The sequence below is a fragment of the Phaenicophaeus curvirostris genome, chromosome 2 (genome assembly GCF_032191515.1).
Source record: "Phaenicophaeus curvirostris isolate KB17595 chromosome 2, BPBGC_Pcur_1.0, whole genome shotgun sequence".
Classification (NCBI taxonomy): domain Eukaryota; kingdom Metazoa; phylum Chordata; class Aves; order Cuculiformes; family Cuculidae; genus Phaenicophaeus; species Phaenicophaeus curvirostris.
In genome coordinates, this window is record NC_091393.1 from 8,854,920 (window position 1) to 8,874,948 (window position 20,029).

Consider the following 20,029-nt stretch of genomic DNA (forward strand, 5'->3'; position numbering starts at 1 on the left):
GTAAAGAAGCAACCTCTTTGGGGAGATAGTTGCATTGCCTGATGAAGATTTGCCATTCACAGTCATAATCAATATGGGATTTTTTATCCAGTTTTAAAATATTTTCCTTTTTTTAACTTGATACTGTATTATTGCAGTTCTTTAATCAAAATGCCATGTGGTGCAACAGCAACTGCCTTATGGAAGCACATTGCACAGCTTCATTTCCTCCAGCAAACACATTCTAAACTAATCAAAAAAGGATTAGCTTGGAAAGATCTATTTTTCTTTAAAGCCTTGCTAATTGACATTAATCAAATTACCCTCTAACTATTTATTGAGTGTCATATCACCCATTCCAATATTTTGTCTGGGATCAGTGTCAGGCTGAGGACTGTAATTACTCTAGTTGTTCATTTAATCCCCTTTGAATACTGGCAGAACAACTCTCTTATTAAGCACTTCGGCCTTCTCTGAGTTGCTATTGACCGTTCTGTATCTGTTATTCATACTTGCATTAGCTTTTGCCTTGAGACAGCCCTGTTGGAGCCTTGGTGTTTATGTACAAGAATTTTTGACTCATCACCCTTCTTTTTTCTTCCATGCTGTTGCTGGTTTTTGAAAAGCATTTTGAATTATTTCTTGGTCGACAGGGCCTTTAGCCTGTTACTGATGAACTCCACATCAGAGTGATGCAGATAGGCTGCGAGAACAGTAGGAGAAACGGGCGAAACCCCTTTTAGTTATGGTTGTATGTGTTAAGAAATGTGTAAGGAATGGCATAGGCTGGATAACATGGCTGAGGGCTGGAATCTAATAGTCAGAGTGAAATTAGTCCCTATCCAGGATGTGTAGAACATAATTTCAATCCAGTCTAAACACTTTCTTACCTTTTAGTTTTGGATATTCCCACAGAGCTAAAGTCACATTCTTTAAGAGAACAGTCCCTCCTTTTGAATGAGTGTACTGTGGGCTTTAGGGATTAAGACATATGGGGGGAGGTCAGGGGAATCCTTAACTCCCATAGCATCCCGTGTCTGCCTCCTGTAGAATAACTGCTAGTAGCTGACAAAACCACTTCCCAATGTTCTTCACTAGCGTGCACGTCTCAAAATTTCAATTTGGCCCTCTTAAACTGCTAACAGTGACGTATCCTTCTAAAACTGTCTTTTTATCTTTTATTTCTCTTTTACTTTCTAAAGTACCTTTTTCCAGTTTTAGTAGCAGAACCTCCGTGCAAAAGGTCAGGTGCCTGACAGCCAAGTACACGCAAAGCCACCTAATCCAGCTAACGCAGCTCCGGGAAATTGCAGAACAGGCTGAAACAAAGGGACACAGCTCAGCACGCAACACACATAATCTCTCAGACAGAGCGTAAGACCACGTAAAGACACTTGTGGACAGAAATATGTCTCCCAAGCCATGACAAATCACGTGGGGAGAAAAGAATCATTCAGTGAACAAAGACATCCTGGAGCAAAAAGCTCTAATGAAACCAGAGTTGTATTAAATATGTGCCTCTCTGGGGTGCTGTAGCATTGTTACGCATTTCAGCAGCGAGAAACAGCAGCTGAAAGCATTAGACCTGAAGCACTGCAATCCACTCAAGCACATTGTTTGCTGTCGTCTTTCCAGTCTCTGCCCACTGCAGGCTTGGCCTATTTCCCTTGCCTTTCATATACCGCACAATCCATTTAGGGATTTATAGCAGCTTAGAAGCACATGTACAGTGCCTTGCCTCTATCTGATTTTTATTCTGTGATAAGAAGGCTTGAGGTCATGGGTTCATTGGCACTTCTCTCTTCCCTCTATTCATCTTGCATGGAAATCTAACTATGCATTAGTGTTTATGATTTATTAGGGTTCATTAATTTCCTCATCACTACCTGAATAAGTCCCAGGGTTTGCCATGAAGAGCACATGAAGCCACTCTGATTCAACGTTATAAGCAAGGGGTGCCAGAAAGATGAGAAAGGAGCAGGGGCACAAAGGCAAATATGATAATAAAGCACAAAAGCTATTTGGCTGATATAAAGCGGCATGATTCCCATTCTGGTGCACACTTGTGCCAGCTCATGCACTGATCTTTAACACTGAAAAGTGAAAGCATCCTTTTTGGACATTCCTCCCTGTTCCACTCTTCCCAGGAGCTCCTCGTCTCCGTTCCCCCTAAATGCAGCACGTGGAGTTACAGATTGGAGAAGAGTGTAGTTGCCTCTTGTGCCTGCAGATGAAATGTTATCTTTCTGTGTGGACTTCTTTGGTTTTAATCACATCAGTTTAAATACGTGTATTCATACTTCTCACATTCTCTCAGCTTCCTGGGAAGTTTGATTTCAAGTAATGTGAAGAGCAGAGCTATGAGTGCTATGAATAGCCACCAGCCCTGCTGGCCCTGCTATAGTGGATATGCCACTTACCCCCAGGTTGTTAGAGTTCTGTTTATCGTCTGTACTAATATCCTCCTCAGAGGTGCTCATATACCAAACAAACACGAAGGATCCACCTGATATATTTCACCTTACGCAGAGCAAGCACGTCCCAGAGGGTGGAACTACACTTGTTAAAAAAAAAAGGAAAAAAGTAAGAGATTCAGAAACCCCACTAACTTCATATTAAGCCTGATTGTTAAATTCTCTGATGAGACCCATGACTGAAGGCACTGAAGAAGTGAAGAACAATACTCTGAGTAGTGTGCCCTGGAGGCAGACAGAGCTGCACAGGGGAGGCTACACTGCAGAAATCAAACATCATCCTATCAATTATGCAGGTACCCTTGTGCTCCTCCAGCTCCTGCGAATGTAAATCACAACAGGCATATGGTGACACATTCATCCACATTTGCATTAAAAGCTTTCAGCTAAGGGCAGACACCCATTAAGAAAAGGTTAGAAAATTTAAATACTGCAGGGTCTTTTATGTGTGCCTGCTGCTGTGTCTTATAGCTCCAGGGGTATTTACACAGTGTATACTGTGTGTTACTGCACTATTTGGAGCTTTGAGTAATTAATTAAACAAAAGAAGGCAGAGTTTATGATTTGACTGGAGTTATTATTGTGGCGGACACTTACATGGCATTGTGCACTCCAAGTGCCCCTGGTTCCCTGTGGTGTCTGGTGGCTTGTGTGACTGTCATCCAAACTGGATTTCTACTCCTGACAAGGTCAACATCTCAGTGCACAACTGACTTAAATGCAAAACAAGTCTGATTTTTTTCTTCTGACTATATTCTTATTTTGGATAGGCAGGTTTTAAATAGAATCAGGCAGATAATTGACTTTTCTATGGTTAAATGGAAAAAGTGGTTGTTTCAAAACTTGTTTATTTAAGAAATTATAATAACATAGCTGGGTCAAACAGAGTAAAATGTTTACTTCTATGACATTTCTTATCATCCTTTTCTAATGAAGACTCAGGAAATGCAGGATTAGATTCCCAAGCAGCCTTGGAATCCTGCATTTAGATAGCGTCAATAACTAAGTAAAAGCCCATGGAGAGACCAAGCCTCTGTGAACAGGGTCAGCTACTGGAGACTGCTCTAAATGCAAAGAACTAAAACTTTATGCATTTTTCTCATGAATTATCATTTGTGTTCAGCTCCTACTCTAACCCAAATAAGCCTGGTGCCCAGCTTCAAGCACAAAAATGTTCCAGGAGAGATGACTTTGGCCATAAAATGGAAATAGTTGGCCTTTCCTACCATGAAACTCAACATTGCTCAGTTGACTTCAGGTTTGCTCTTGGATCAGCTACCGACTGTCTATGAAGGATTTTAGTGCAATAAATTCACATTTGGATGGCTGTCTCCTATCTGTAGAACTGAAGCTGAAGTTAGCAAAAGAAAAGGAAAGTTAGGAAAGTCAACAGTATTGTAGTTTTCAACTGACATTAAAATTTTCTCTGAGATCTGGTGAATGTTGTCAGAAACTGGTGTAAGGTTAGTCCTTAAGTCACTATTAGTTGGGAATCTGGAAAGCAGAGGACATGTTTAATTTTATATTCGTGAACAATCATTTGATGCATGAACAGGAAGAAAATGTTGAGGGTTTATCAAACCAAGTAAAAATAAATAATAATTCAAATATTAAATATTTTGACATACATCTTCTAGAATTCTCCCCTCAAATATATCAGCTGATAAGCTTAAATTAAAAAGTAATTAAATGAGACAGCAGTCAGCTCACAGCTAGTCTACAATGTGTAAGAACATGAACTTGTTGAAGATACTGTTCACTGCAATTTATTCATTCTTTACTTATTCAATATCTGCTGGGTTTGTATCTGCTGAATGAAAACAGTGCTCTCTCTTTAATCTCTGTTTGTTCTCATAGAGAAAGCAGGCAAAATTAACTCTCCATCTACTCAAGCTCAAGATTAAGCAAAATTTTAGGATACTATTTTAAAAAAGTAGTTTTTTCAATTCTTCTATTTTCTTTTATTTTTCATCTGTAAGACACATCAGTGTCTTTTATGTTTTTCCTGTCTCTTTGAATTTTTCACATTTGTTCTAATTCTCATAAGCCAGCTTTTCACCTTTATTCCTCTTGGGAAAATCAGAAATAAATAGTGCTGGAAGTCACCCGAAGAAGTAATACGATCTAACCATTTGTCCTGAAATCTTAAATACTTCTAATGATGGCAAATACAAACTCTTCCCGTGTGATCTACTGCAATGCTTTACTGTACTAGCATTAGAAAATATTCCTAATATCTAATCTAGTATTGGACGTCATTTTTTCCCCTTACTCATCTTTTAGTCTGTTACTTTTTGTTCTGTATATCATGGCCATTTCGAACACGGTATTTTTTCTTCAAAGTAAGTTTTACATACCTGAGGACATCAACTGTGCCATTTCTACCCTTTCAAGCCTTCACTTTGGGATGTGCCCAGATGGTTCACAACTTCTTTGTGAATCATATGCAATGCTTGCTTCTTTCTTGCAGATTGGTAGTAAGTCAGGAATAACTGCTCTTAAAGTACACCAAGCCAAATAAAACTTAGCTAGCCATGTTTTGCATTAGTGCTACAAATAATTCATCAAGACCATGCTTCCCTTATAAGAATGTTATGTGTGATGGTATTGAAAGAGTATCCAAATCTACTGCTTCTCTCCAAGCTGTGAAGCCTGTTGGCTTGTCATGGAAAGAAATTAAGTTTGTTCAACCCATGTATTCTTCATGAACCCATGTTTATCCTTCATCCAGTCATTTTCTTCCAGGAGTTTAGAAATGTCATGATTTTTTCCAGGAGTTTTCCAAGAATTGCTCATATTTGAACTTTTCAGTTAACAACAATCCAAAAAAGAGAATTAAACTGGATTTTTGGTCTTCCTTATACCTTCTTTTTAGTACTCTCTGTTAGTGAGAGGATGAATGTGTTCCTCCTCTCCAGTGTACCAAAGGATCTCCAGCTTTACCAGGTCGGCCAAGTGAATTCATTGTTATCCATGGCTTATCGATCCCTATTACTCCTCTGGTGCATAAGCAAGGGACTAGTATTTTTTAAAAACATGTATGAAGTAAGAAAAACACATTTCAAAAAAAAGAAAAAGTTCCTTTCATAAAAGATGTCATAAAACTTCATATAGATTATTGCAGAGACTGAGTAGATTATACCTAACATCACCACAGGTGAAAAGAAGAGTTATTAAGATTCTTCGGTCCTTCTTGAGCAGGATATGTGAATCAGTGGATAATGGATGCAGGTAATTTTCAAAAATTATATGAGTACAACTTCTTTGAACAGCAACAGTGATTAACAATTGCAACAAACTGTTTGTGACTAGTTGCCCATCTCTTGAAGCCTGCATGAAACTGGGTAGCAAATGCTTTATCCCAGCAAATGATTAAATTGAATCTTGGCTGATGGATTGAAATTTCAGTGGCTTTCGATGTGTTGTTTCTGTGCGTCCCGAACCAGCGTAAATGCTCACAGAAGTCAATAAAACTACGTCAGTTTAGACCAGGTAGGGATCAGCTCTCCACGGCTTTTAGAAAAGGCTTTTGGGTGACTCAATGAACAGAAATTCACGGGTAACACGAATTCATGGGTAACAGGCAGAGGAAAAAGAGCATTGTTAGCTAAGGGTTGGGATGTGATGGTTGTCGTGTGCAGAGCACCAGACACGTCGGTGATAAGACATAGGTGGGACTAGAGCTGTAAGGCCTTGCGGGCAGGCACAGGTGAGGAGAGCAAACACAGCTGTGGGTTACACAGGGAGGGGGTTGAGCTCCAAAGAGTTGGGCAACATTGCTGGCTCAACCCATGCTGTTTTATTTTCTTTAGCAACAATGCTAAATTTTGTCAGCCACATGAGACCCAACACCCCAGTCCCTGAGCCCTCCTGCAGCTCTGGCTTTTGCTGCTCTGCTTTGTCAGAATCCCTCCCCTATACTGTCCTTTCCCCCTCCCTCTGCACACCAGGATTCTCTCCAGAGACCCTGCTCAGCAGAGCAGTGAGGTATGTGACACAAGTCCTGAAAGCACCAGCCACTCCAGCCACAGCACCACTGTCTTATTCAAGTAATGTAAAAAACCACACAGGATCAAAATACTGTTGGTAGAGCTAAATGGAAAAGAGTTTTTGCTGGAAACTGACACTTCTTCTCACTTTTCAGTCTGTTGAGGTGACTGTAACAAACATCACTGCTACACGGCTAAGTTTGGTGATTACAGCACAATCAATGACACTTGCTGTCCAACTGCACTACTTTGGTTAACCAGGCAGAAAAATATGTATGCTGTTTCTCACAGGTGCTTGAAAAGTGTTCATTTTAAACCAATTAATAAAATAGCCTGTTTGGACAAAAAAGAATTGTTCTCTGAGAACACATGAATTCAACACTGCTAGAAAATCCCTGCCATCTGACGTAGAAGGATTTATAGGTTTAGTGGAAATTGCTTTCCCCACTGTCCAGATTAAATACTGCAGGATGATTTTTCGTATGAGTAAACATCCTTCCAATAACGATCAGACCGATAATGTCTTAAAAAGAGGAACAGGATCTACATTTCGGTTTTCTTCTTCTTGTATGGACTATTTCTGGATACAGAACCTTCAGGTAACATGTTGACTGTCCAAAAAATGCATTTTAGCATCTTCCTGCTTTTGTGGGGATGGATTTTATCCACTGAATGCAGAGCCCACCGACAAGAAAAAGAAATACATGAGGTATACAAAAAAGGCAGGTAAGTCTCTCTTTTTTGTATTCAAATTGTTACAGTTTGGACAAATGTTATATTTCAGGGGAAGATATAATGACTAACAGATAATTAAAGTTTGCATTTGCAGATTGTGATCTCAGTCAAAAATACTTTCTGTTGCTCTTTTTGCAAATGAATTAGTTCTAATGTATTTTTTTACAGTGAAAATCATTGCTCTCCTCAACAAATCTTGTGAGGTATCTCGAAGTTTTAAAGAGTGAAAAAAAATAAGCATTTGCTTATATTTATTGTGGTTAAAATGTGGCAGAGTATTTACATGAAACTGGAAAAGAAATTTAGGTCCATGAGGATTGATGCATTCAATGAAGAATAGATTGACTTGAGATCTCCAATAAAAACATTCAGAATTTATTTTTGTATTCCAATACTAATTGTTTCATAGAGCTTTTGAGAGGAAAATATGAAAAATCCCTCTGCAAACTTGAAGTCTATGATCAGTTATCAGAGAAAACAGAGCATTCAGTGTATTGAATTAAGATACTAAAAAGTATTGAAAATATTGTCTGTTCTCCTTATTCTCTCTCTCTGTCTCTTACAAAAAGGCTATGTGATTTTTTTTCTCCCACTACCTTGTAGCCAGCCATTTTAGGAGGTTTTGACTCAAGGAAGGTTTTTCGCTACAACTGAGTTCTGATTACTATATTCTATTTGGGAATATTTGGAACTTTGCCTGAGAATTTTTATACTCAACAAATTACAAGGTACATTTATAGGAAAAATTCTTTGGGCATTTTTTGGAGGATATAGCTGACATCTATATCACTGTTTAAGTGTTGTATACTTCTGCTTCTCACAGACTGAATCTAAGTCATTTCTGCTTTGCTATATTCACTGTTTCTCTTCTGTAATGATAACATATCATCATCGATACTGTAAAGTGTATGGGGATGGAAACGCAGGAGTGTCACAGTCATGAGGAATTCAAACCATTCCTGTTAGCCTTCAGAAAAAAAATGAAGGTTAAAGGAAAGAATCATAGAACAGCACAGTGACTTTTTGTTTTCCCTTATGGCAAGTCAGGGTTACATCACAGAGCAATCATGGTGTCCTGATTGACACTTGGACATGCATGGGCCTTCTTATACCTTGGAAATGGCTTTAGGCACTTTGTCGTGGTAAAACTGGCAACGTGGATGCAGTGGCTCTGTTCAAAATCATTCCCAGAGTCAGTATGGAGGGAAGACAGTCCTGAAACCACTATTATTTTCATTGAGGCTTCTTAACAGTGGTAGTAGAGGTGATGTGCTGACTGTAACAAAATAAAGGTGTAAGAAGCAAGGTACCAGAGTTTGAGTTGAAAAAGAGTCCAGGAGAGAGGAATGTGTACACACAGCCATGTTCTGGTTTAGCCTCTTTAGCGAGAGCTCCCACTGCATCAAACGCTTAAGAGCGTCAGTGCCATTAAGGGATGATACAACAAATCACAGTCGAAAAGAGTGTTTAAAACGTGAAAATTGAAAAGAAACACCTATTCAGTTCTCTTAGGAACTGCCTCTTCTCCCATGCTTTGTATATCTGGTGTAATCATGCCAAGCAGAACCCCATCAGAAGGCCTGGAGGTATCGCAGCTCTGAGAAGCTGGGTCAATAGTCCTCTCATGCTGTCTGGTGAGGTCATCTCTGGCCTATTTCTGCCTCAGCAAAGCTGTGCAGCTGCTGAAGTGGAGATGGGGAGAAAGGAGTAGTGCTGGTGCATAGTCATAGGGTTGTCCATCATTAGCACGACGTCCAGCATGGTGCACACTTTCCCCTGTGATGGGAGAGCACACAAGAAACAAATGGTTTTAACAGCCTTGTAATTTCCGAATTCTAAAAGGACAATTATAGGGTAACGTGATCTAGTGGGATGTCCCTGCCCACGGCACAGGGGTTGGAACTAGATGATCTTTAAGGTCCCTTCCAGCCCTAACTATTCTATGATTCTATGAATTATGGTCACCCATCTGATTTCTTGGCATGCATAAGCATGAAGGCCTTCTGAATGAATTGTACACCAAACACCAAAATCCTGATAATTGCCTACAATATCAGATAAACTCAGAACAGGATTGCGAGTATTTTTTCACTTTGACTTCTGTTCATTTTCTCCTACCCTATGCTAGCTTGTGTCGTCTCCATCCAGGCAGATCAAGACCCCCCTCCATCTCCTCTTAGATACACTGAAAAGACTAAGCTACTTCATTTCTCGGCATAGGTGGTTTCCCAAACCTGGACTCAGTACTGCCCTTGTTTTCCTCTGACCCTTCACTGCTTTTTCACCGTTGACAGCAGGACAGGGCGCAGTGTTTGCACAGTCCTCAGACGGTTGCTATATACAGAGTTGTTCCCATTGATCTTCTGGGATTGTGGTCATGATCCCTGTTGCAGCCCCACAGTGGGAGATCATGTTTGCCCAACATGACCAGGCACCTGTGTATGGTAGGACACTTTGTCTTAGAGGTATGGCCAGGTCTCTTTGCATTCACATATAGTTCCCTATACATTAAAATGCTGATTATATCAGACAGTTTTGAAGCAGGCAGAGTTCCTTTGCACTTCGGTCAAAGTCAAGGCCTTTTTCTACCACAGAATTATATATTGGAAGAAAAACAGAACAAGGGGTGGTGCTATATAACATCAGAAAAAGTTTGCAGTGAAAATTGCTCCTGAACATTCTGTTATTGACTCTGTTTCTCCTTCCTTGAAGACTCAGCCCTGAATATCCATTAAGCAGAAGAAGTCATAGCAACTGACTTTGTTATTCCTCTTTCAGCAATGCTATTTCTTGCTCCTTAAGGCTTGTGGTAAGGACCAGGATGGAAATCCACTCGTTCACTGCAGCTTTTTTCTTCTGAAGAGAGCCATGTGCGTCACTGGAGGTTGATGGCGGAAATCTATTTGAGGTGAAAAAGTCTGTCTGCACACCACCACAGGATGCTCAGGGTGGCTTGCGTTGCACCCGTGGCCTTCCTAGCCTCCAGAAGCCCTTTAGGGGTACAAGACCATCCAATTGTTCTACTGCCAGGGCTTAGTTCCAGCCACCGGTGCTGGCAGGCAGTGCCGACACCTGCTGTGGAGACCTGCCACTTTGGGTGTGCTGCCAGCATCCTGGTGTCCCTGACAGACGTGTCCAGCTTTGCAACTGATTCTCCTGGTGCAGCTGATGGAGGAAATACACAGGATTTTAGCTTGTTTCTTTGAATGCTGCTGTTCCGCAAGTGCCATTCTGCGATTCTCTTTCTCTCAAGGAGACTCACTTGCTCTGAACTCCGCTTTTATATAAAAACTTGTTATTTGCTCTGCTCCAGGGCTTCTCCTTTCACCTGTCCGAACCCAGCTAATCCCACAGCGTTTTTAGTCTTGCTGATACAGTGAATGGGAAGGCAGAGGATCACGCATATTCTCTGCCATAATTTTTGGCACCAGAGGCACCTCAGGGTAATATCATGAGACAGAACTACCTTGAAGAAGAGTGAACAGACAGGCAAGATTTCATTCATGCACCACAATCTTTTGGGGCCTTGGTTTGCGCAACAGGAAATTTGGAGAAGGTCCCAAATAATTCCTGAAATAAAGCTGATGAGTCTTTGAGACACAGTGCAGAGTGTGACAAGAAATTGGCAAATAAGTGTACATCTAAGTACACATATGGTCACAGTGAAAGCATCAAAGTAGATACCTTTGTTGCATGGGACTTATTACAGAGCCCTCTAATATTGTAATTCGCTGTAAAAATGTCTGTGTGCCAGTCAAAGACTCAATTACTTATTTTTGCTAATGTCCAGGACAAATCATATCAAAGGAATTTCACTTCAAAGAGCAGTAATATAAAAATAAATCCTTTCTCACCTTGCAGACCTGTTCACAGTGTGTGGTCAGCCACGTGCAAATCCTGCAGGGTTTGCAAAGCTTTTTACTCCTGCTAAATCCACAGTGCCAGAACTCCTACAGGAAGGAGCTAAGATCCGGAGCACCAGCAACAGGGCTATCCGCTGTTTTCCCAACTGCTCAGGCTCCTGGAAAGCCACCAGGCTGCATGGGGGTCACTGGAAGGATACAAAAGGTCAAGAAAGGTCACAACAACCTTATGCCAACAAAAGGGCCAAAGCCTGTGTTGCTAATTAGACCTGCAGAATCTGCTAGAGAGGATGAGCAATAGGAACAGAACTGTCCTGGAGTTGAGCCCAGGTTGTTCTGCCAGAGATAACGGCTGGGGAAAAGAAAAATCTCTTTTAAAGCTAAAATCTCCCTGGACAGCATTATAACCACCTTTCAAACAAACAACTCTCAGCAGCAGAGATTTCAGTGTACAAGATTATGGATCATGTTTGTTTAATCTCAGCTGAGAGACACTTTTTTGTGTTTTCGGTCATGTCCCTACCATTCCCTGGCCAGGTTACAATCATTTTGTCTCACCCTGGGCTTCCGATAGCAACTCATTTTATTTCTCCTTTACAGCTCCCTGTCCATGTTTCTGTCAGTAAGACCTATCTTTTACAGCAGTTGAATGACATCCTCCACAATAAGCCTTGGACTTGTTATCACAAGATCTCTTTCATAGCCAAAGATCTTTCTATTTATGACGTTTTCAGGTGTTATTACAATTAGTGACACTCTTCCTAAGTGATGTGAGCCAGCATCATTATGGCTATGATGTCTTCCCTGTTCTTTCTCAAAGGCTCAGCATTATACTGAGCATTTGCAACATTACTTTCCCTTGCTTTTGCTGAATATGGATAGGACTTCATTCTTGTCAGCTCCTCTGTACCCCAGCCTAACTGTGCATGAGCTGTCTGTGCTCCGTAAATCACACATGGCTATTCTGCTACCCTCACCAAGGCTGCCTCCTACATATAAGGCAGCTCCTACCTTCTTTCCCCTCTATTGCTCTCTCTGACCTCACACATTCATCCTTAACAGGATTTCTTCCTTTACCTCCCAGCAACCCTTAAGCTGTTCTCTTGTCCTAGAGTTTTGCTTTTGTATTTTATCTTTAGGATTGTCCCTGAAAGCATTTATTTGCATGAACAAAGCTTACTAATGCAAGCTGTCTTTAGATCAGATCTTCAGAGAGCACGATAAGCCTACAAAATGCCTGACGAAAGCATTGTCTATAGGAGTACGTTATCAACAATGAGCCAGATCCAGTGGAGCACTGAGCAGCCACGGCTCTTTGCTATTTATCTCATTTTTCCTTTGCACCCCAGTGTTCTTTCAAGTAACTTCAATCCTGCATGACAACTTTTCTTGGAAATCTTGTGTTTTTTCTCAAAGCCCAGCCAGCAATGTCCTCTCTCTGCTTATCATTGCAAATGATGCTTCTTTGGAAATTATATTTTCTATTTTCCTTACTATCATCAGCCTCCTTTCATCCTTTCTAGACTTATTTTAAGTCTACACTTCACATAGCTTCCTATCTTTATTCCTGTAATTTATGTCAGAATATTGTCTCTACTGGTACTTCTGTAGCTACATTCATACACCCACGTACTATGCCGCTGATAACATCTCCAGTCAACATTGCCATGATGTGATCTGCTCAGGATCAGCACCCTCATATTCTAGCCCAGTATTACTCCATTATGTTTTATGATCTGGTGTGACAAAACACAAAATGCTTTAAAATCCTATCTGCATCCCAGAAAAAAAACCCAAACAAAACCACATCAAACAAATCCAAAGATACTGCAAGGCAGCTTCCTCCCATCTGAGTACATATAAATTGTTTAATTTCTTGATCCTGGGGCTGGATTTACATCTGAAATGTTGCTGAACATCTTTCTTCTATAAACTGCCCAGTCACCTTCCAAACTCACTAGTGTTTTTAGCACTTGCAGCTTTTGGTGAGAGTGAATTTCCCAGTCGGATGACATACCATGTTTGTGTGCTCTTTCTAAAGTCTTAAGCAGTAGATTCCTGTTCGCCTTCCCCATGCACCTGCTGATTTTATATCATTACACCAGATCATTTGGCCATTGAGTCCCTTCCCACAGGAAGAACCCTGCTCAGGCTGCCTGGAAACCCTCTCCGAGCCGTCTCTCTCCTTTTGCTCTGCTCTATTTCTTCCATCTATGGGCATTGGATATGTAAGATGTGGGCATGTCTTAGTGTTACTAATAGCATCAAAATGCTTTCTGTTTGGTTTGTTCCTCCATCTCCAATAACGCCTAACTCCTGTCTGTTTCTTTGAGCATTAAGCTGATTTACTTACTTTTCTCTGGTTTACAGAGAAATATCCACAGTGACACTGAGATCCCCCTCCTAAGCAGAAGCAGCTGATGTGGAGGCCATCACTGCCTTAACATTGTTTCTGAAAGTACATTGAAAAAATGCAAAAATGCAAAAATACAAGGTACAAACCAACCTACACTATTCCGAATTTACTAACACTGAATTTCTGCTGTCATTTAATCTGAGGTCACTTGGTCTCATGAAGTCCTGCACTAATTCCCCACTCCAAGTACTGATTTTGGATACCTTGAACGGTTACAGTCAATATTGTTGCCAGTAGTTATTCTTTTCTACTAATTAGTTTATAAATTTATTGATAAACAGAGATCCTATCATAGACTCCTGTGTCTATCTTCACAGTGAAAACTATCCATTCTTCCTTTTGTTTCTTATTTTGCAACCATTCACACAAATGGAACTTGCCTCTTTCTGATGGGTTGGTTGCTTTACAAGTGTCTGGAAAGGACCTGTCAGCACCTTTTTGGAAACCGAGGTACACGCTCATTTGTCTTGATTACTCCCTTCTACGCAGTCATTAACTTTTTAGGGAAGCCTATTATATTCATCGTGCATAACATCCCTCAAGAGAAGTCATAATGTCTCTTGTTTTTCTTCAATATATACTGTATTTATCTGGTGTCTGCCACTGGGGTTTTGTACTATGGTTGTATCCAGTTTGTTCAGTGAGTTGGTTCTTTAGCTCCTCAGATGTGACTTGCAGCTTTTTTTGCAAAGAAGTGGAGAATTCATAGAATCACCAGGTTGTAAGAGACGCACCGGATTATCCAGTCCAACTATTCCTAACGAACACCAAACCATGTCCCTCAGCACCTTGTCCACCCGTGCCTTAAACGCCTCCAGGGAAGGTGACTCAACCACCTCCCTGGGCAGCCTCTGCCAGTGCCCAATGAACCTTTCTGTGAAATTTTTTTTTCATAATGTCCAGCCTAAATCTCCCCTGGCAGAGCTTGAGGCCATTCCCTCTTGTCCTATCCCCTGTCACTTGGGAGAAGAGGCCAGCTCCCTCCTCTCCACAACCTCCCTTCAGGTGGTTGTAGAGAGCAATGAGGTCTCCCCTCAGCCTCCTCTTCTCCAGGCTAAACAACCCCAGCTCTCTCAGCCACTCCTCATAAGGCCTGCTCTCCAGCCCCTTCACCAGCTTTGTTGCTCTTCTCTGGACTCTCTCCAGAGCCTCAACATCCTTCTTGTGGTGAGGGGCCCAGAACTGAACACAGTATTCGAGGAGCGGTCTCACCAGTGCCGAGTACAGAGGGAGGATAACCTCCCTGGACCTGCTGGTCACGCCGTTTCTGACCCAAGCCAAGATGCCATTGGCCTTCTTGGCCACCTGGGCACACTGCTGGCTCATGTTCAGTCGGCTGTCAACCAACACCCCCAGGTCCCTCTCCTCCAGGCAGCTTTCTAGACAGACTTCTCCTAGTCTGTAGCACTGCACAGGGTTGTTGTGCCCCAAGTGCAGGACCCAGCATTTGGCCTTGTTAAACCTCATGCCATTGGTCTCAGCCCAGCGGTCCAGCCTGTTCAGATCCCTTTGGAGCCTCCCTACCCTCCGGCAGATCGACACTTCCACCCAGCTTAGTGTCGTCCGCAAACTTGCTAAGGGTGCACTCGATGCCTTCATCCAGGTCATTGATAAAGACATTGAACAGGGCTGGACCCAGCACTGAGCCCTGGGGAACCCCACTTGTCACTGGCCTCCAGCTGGATTTCACACCATTTCCCACCACTCTCTGGGCCCGGCCATCCAACCAGTTTTCCACCCAGGAGAGTGTGCGCCTGTCCAGGCCAGAGGCTGACAGTTTCTCAAGCAGAATGCTGTGAGAAACTGTGTCAAAGGCTTTGCTGAAGTCCAGGAAGACCACATCCACAGCCTTTCCCTCATCCAGCAGCTGAGTCACTTTGTCATAGAAGGCGATCAGGTTAGTCTGGCAAGACCTGCCTTTTGTGAACCCATGTTGACTGGGCCTGATCACCCGGTTCTCTTGCATGTGCTTCATGATAGCACTCAAGATCACCTGCTCCATGACTTTCCCTGGCACTGAGGTCAGACTGACAGGCCTGTAGTTCCCTGGATCCTCCCTGCGACCCTTCTTGTAGGTGGGCACAACATCAGCCAGCCATTGTCACCTTCCACTCTTGTGGCATCAACAACAATTTAAATGATGGCTCAACTCTTTCTTACTTGGCTTTCTTCTGGGTGTAATCCTCGTAACTTGTTACTGTCCAGTTCATTTACTTTAAATCTGTCTCTGGTCCTGTGCCAATATGAGTATCTCTTAACATTGGTCCAATAGCAGAATCATTACAGATTCCTTTGGTTTTGATTGCCCTTATAAAGACAGAGCATTTTAATTGCTGTAAATAAGGAACTAAGATAGGTGTACTATTGATAATTGGCTAGTTATTCTCCCTTCTGCGTTTGTACAATTATTTTTCTGTATCCCATGCAGTTCTTTGTGTTCTCTTTTAATGAAATTCATCTTATTGATGTCAGACCATTTCTCCAACATGCTGGGCTAGCATTGAATTCTGATTCTAGACCGTGAAGTGTCTGTTTCTCTTTCAAGTGGGCTGTCATGTACGAGTTTTATAGTTCTGAATTATTATTGAAAATATTGATTTGTAGTTTCCAGGATGAAATCTATGAATGTCATTTAATGTCTCTCAACAGCAAAGTAATGGCAGATACTCTAGCCATGGTCTTTCAGCCATGCTCAAAGTCACAGCTTCATCTCAACACTACTTCCCTAGTTTAGGAATGAGATATGAAAAGCCTCACTCAAATCTACTTTTCCTCCTGGTTACGCTAAGGTGGCCAGTCACGCTGTCAGAAAGGGCATTAGACTGCTTTGATACCAATTACGACAAAGTTTCACATTGAGTGATTTTTATAATCTGGTTATCCCCGAGGGGCAGAGAAATGGTTCACAAATTTGTCCCAGTTTCTTTTAAAATGTCAAATCTCCAACATCCTTCTTTTATTCCCTGCTTATAAACCAGGTTTTTGCATTCATCTTCACCCTCTCTCAGGGCTCTCACCCGTCTGTGAGGAGTTGTCAGAGGTACCTGCTCACAGTTCAGAAAATGTATCGGCTGGTATTCCCAGTGCTCTCAGGGAAGTGCTGCTTGTCTCTGTTGGTTTAAATACCTCAAATTTATCTAAATATTCCTTAACATGCCCTTCCCTTATCTGCACTGTGCTAATATCTACTTACAAGTTAACTTTCCTGCAAAGACTGGAGCAGGCATGATGCCTTTCAACACATTCTGCATTGCTCCCAGTAGTTGCTCCCCTTCCCTTCGCACTTTTCTCTTTTTCACTTAGCTGATCTCTGGCACCTTGTCTGCTCAGGTGACAGGACAGACCTCAGTCATGCTCCTTTTGCTCCCTCTGGATCTTCCTTTCAATCTGTATAACACAAAACCCAACACACACACTTGCTGGATGCAATTTCTGCAACATAGGGCCACTTTCATTTTTGCAACATCAGATACAGCATCAAGATCTCAGGTAGCATGACATTCCTGTGAGTACTCAATAGGCCTTGACTTATTTCCTTTTTGTTTTGCCAGTGTTTATGTCCAGGAAAAGAACAAAGGAGGTGCAACATTTAAAGGGTCCTGCCTCTGAATATTTTGCATTCTGAGATTAATCGATATTCAAGTAATACTGGATTAAAATGGGGTTCTAATTCAGTTTTCTGTATCACTAATAAATAAGACGGCAGAACATCAAATTACAGAATATTTTGGGTGGAAGGGACCTTAAAGTTCATCCAATTCCAACCCCCCTGCAACAGGCAGGGACACCTCCCACCAGCCCAGGCTGCCCAAGGCCCCATCCAACCTGGCCCTGAACACCTCCAGGGATGGGGCAGCCACAGCTTCCCTGGGCAACCTGGGCCAGCGCCTCACCACTCCATTGATGAAGAAATTCTTCCTTATGTCTAGTCTAAATCTTCCCTTCTCCAGCTTATACCCATTCCCCCGCATCCTATCACCACAAACCTTTGTGAACAGTCCCTCCTCAGCTTTCTTGTAGCCCCTTTCAGGTACTGGAAGGTCACTATAAGCTCCAAGGTCGCCTGTTACTCAGACTTTGTGATGGAAAATAACCTTCTTTCCACATTTGTTTTCAGGGATTTAAACATCTGTAACAGCATTGAGTCACCTTTCTCACCATCTTTAAACCTACTAATCATAAGGACACGTGACCCAACATAACTACAAAAAACCAAGAGCCTGACAAATGCCAAGATAAAATAGACTTTGTGATTAATTTTCTTCAGTTTTTAATGTCTTGTCTAGCAGCTCAGTGGTTTGTAACTCTCCCAAATTGAGTACAAACCAGTAGGTTTCTATCTTACATTATCCCTGAGGATTGGTATTGTGCACAGTGACTGTGTCCTGATTACTGCAGAATTGTGTCTCCTGCAGTGCATGTTGCTGGATAAGAGAAGCTTCCTGCTGTTGCAAGTTTGCTATTTCCACGCTCGAGTGCTGTGTGGTTTTTCTTCCCATTTGGCTACCTTGCTTTTCCTCCTGCCTCAAAAGCATTTCTTGGGGCTTTGGACTACTTCTCAGTCTTCACCCAGACCTGCGGCTCCACTTGCCCACCAACATGTCCTGCTTGTTGAGAATGTCTTCCCGATTCATTTGCAAGTCAAAAACACATTATGGGGGAAGTTTATGTGAACCACCTGCCCCAAAATCTCTTTCCTTCCTTTGGGACACAGCCAGGAATGTTCTTTAACCTAGCAGCAAAGGCCACACTGGGACACGCATCTCCAGGGGCCAGGCAGCATCTCTGCCTCGCACCACTCTGTGGGGAGGGGACACCCCTACTCATGCAGGACTGTCCAGGCTGTCCCTGCCCCAGGAGTCATCCCATGCAATGACCATTTGAGCCTGGTGTGTCCTCTCTGCTCCTTCTGACATCTTCCCCTCTGTCCTTACCTAGCATTTTGCCCCACTCTGAATCTCCCCCATCCAGACTCTTTTGTTCTCAGTCTTACCCAATGCACAGGCTCTATTGCAGATCCAAGCTTAGTTTTCCTCTGTCCCCCTTTTTCTCTGCAGAAACTTTATGCATGTTTGTGCATACAATCTCCAGCCCACTCCTGCCTCTCCTCCATCCCCTGACCCAGCATCTCCTGCCTGGTTTCTACCTTTAACATGGCGCTGATGTAGCAGGATCCAGGTCGCTAACCAGTCATAAACCAGAGGGAGAAACAAAATCGAATCAAATACTACATGGCTTCAAGTTGCACCAGGGGAGGTTCAGATCAGACGTCAGGAAAAAATTCTTCACTGAAAGTATTATCAGGCACTGGCAGAGGCTGCCCAGGGAGGTGGTTGCGTCACCATCCCTGAAGGTGTTTTAAAGATGTGTGGATGAAGTGCTTAGGGATGTGGTTTAGTAGTGGACAGGTACAAATGGAATTGATGATCTCAAGTCTTTCCCAACCAAGGAACCCTATGATTTTATGATTTAGCCATAGCTCTTTAATAGCACTTTTACACCTCTCACAGTTCTTTCATAGAACCAATGTACCTTTGCCATTCTTATGTCCTCCCTACCAAGGCTTTATCCTCTGCAGGGAGCTGGGCTGCCTCCTCTGCTCTCTCCTGGTCCTTCTGCCTTGGGGATCGTTTTGTCAGGGCCTTCCCCAGACACAATTTTATGGGCAGACTGAGGAGAAGGTGGCTCCTGCCATTCCCCTGCCCGGCATGGCACGAGGGCAGTGCCGCATGGCAGGTGCAGGACATGAGGCACCACACAAGCTACCCACCAGTGTCCACCCAGGGACAGGGAGCCCTGAACCAAGCTTCTTGGCACAGCTGGTGGGGATGAGGGACTTTTCATTGTTTTCATTACTTTCCAATTAAAAGCCTTGATGAAAGCTGTCTCAGCACACTCCACTCCCTCCCCTGCCTTGAGTCAGCAGTAGGAGAGGCTGTGGATTGGCTGCACTATAGCACAGCGTGAGCTGCAGAGCTTGTATCTAACAAAAGCATGTGGTGGTTTCAGAGTGCAGTAGGGGAGAGTCCACAGTCTCTGGACTGGAGAACTGGTCGAGGCACCAGCCAGGCTTGAGATAAGCAGAGAGGAAACGACTGCCCTGGGTATCTCTGCCCTGCAAGCGCCTCTACTTGGGGTAGAAGGTTTGGGGTCAGTTGCAGCCACAGCCCCCAGCCAAAATGTTACTGATGACGCAAGTAATCGAAGGCACAGAGATTATGCCACAGCCACATCTCAACAAGATTTACTGAGACAGGATCTCATCTGATATCTCTTCTCCAATCTGACATACTCTTTGCAGACCAAAGTATAACAGAAAGTATCGAGATGACATACTGTCACAGAATTTCATGAAATCTGATAATAACAGCAACATTACTGTTAGCCTAGTCTGCCAAACCCACTAGCATCATTCCTCGAGGATGTCTTTTGACCCAGAAAAGACTGTGTGAATCTGGTTTTATTACTTCAGCAATAAAAAAAGTTATTTTAACTTTTCTCTTGAAGATAATTCATCAGATCTTGCTTTTCCTGAAGATCTGAAACTGTGTCTTGATTTAACATCACAAGCAA

General features: G+C 42.5%; 1 protein-coding gene across 1 annotated transcript in view; it reads left to right on the top strand.

Moving 5' to 3' along the window:
- The first annotated feature begins 6,902 nt into the window (after nt 1-6,902).
- LOC138717648 (gamma-aminobutyric acid receptor subunit rho-1) overlaps nt 6,903-20,029 on the top strand; it is a 30,038-nt gene continuing 16,911 nt past the window's right edge. Inside the window, exon 1 of the mRNA XM_069851281.1 lies at nt 6,903-7,168. Coding sequence (XP_069707382.1) covers nt 7,047-7,168 — 122 coding nt within the window. The 5' untranslated portion in view covers nt 6,903-7,046. The remainder of the gene's footprint in view (nt 7,169-20,029) is intronic.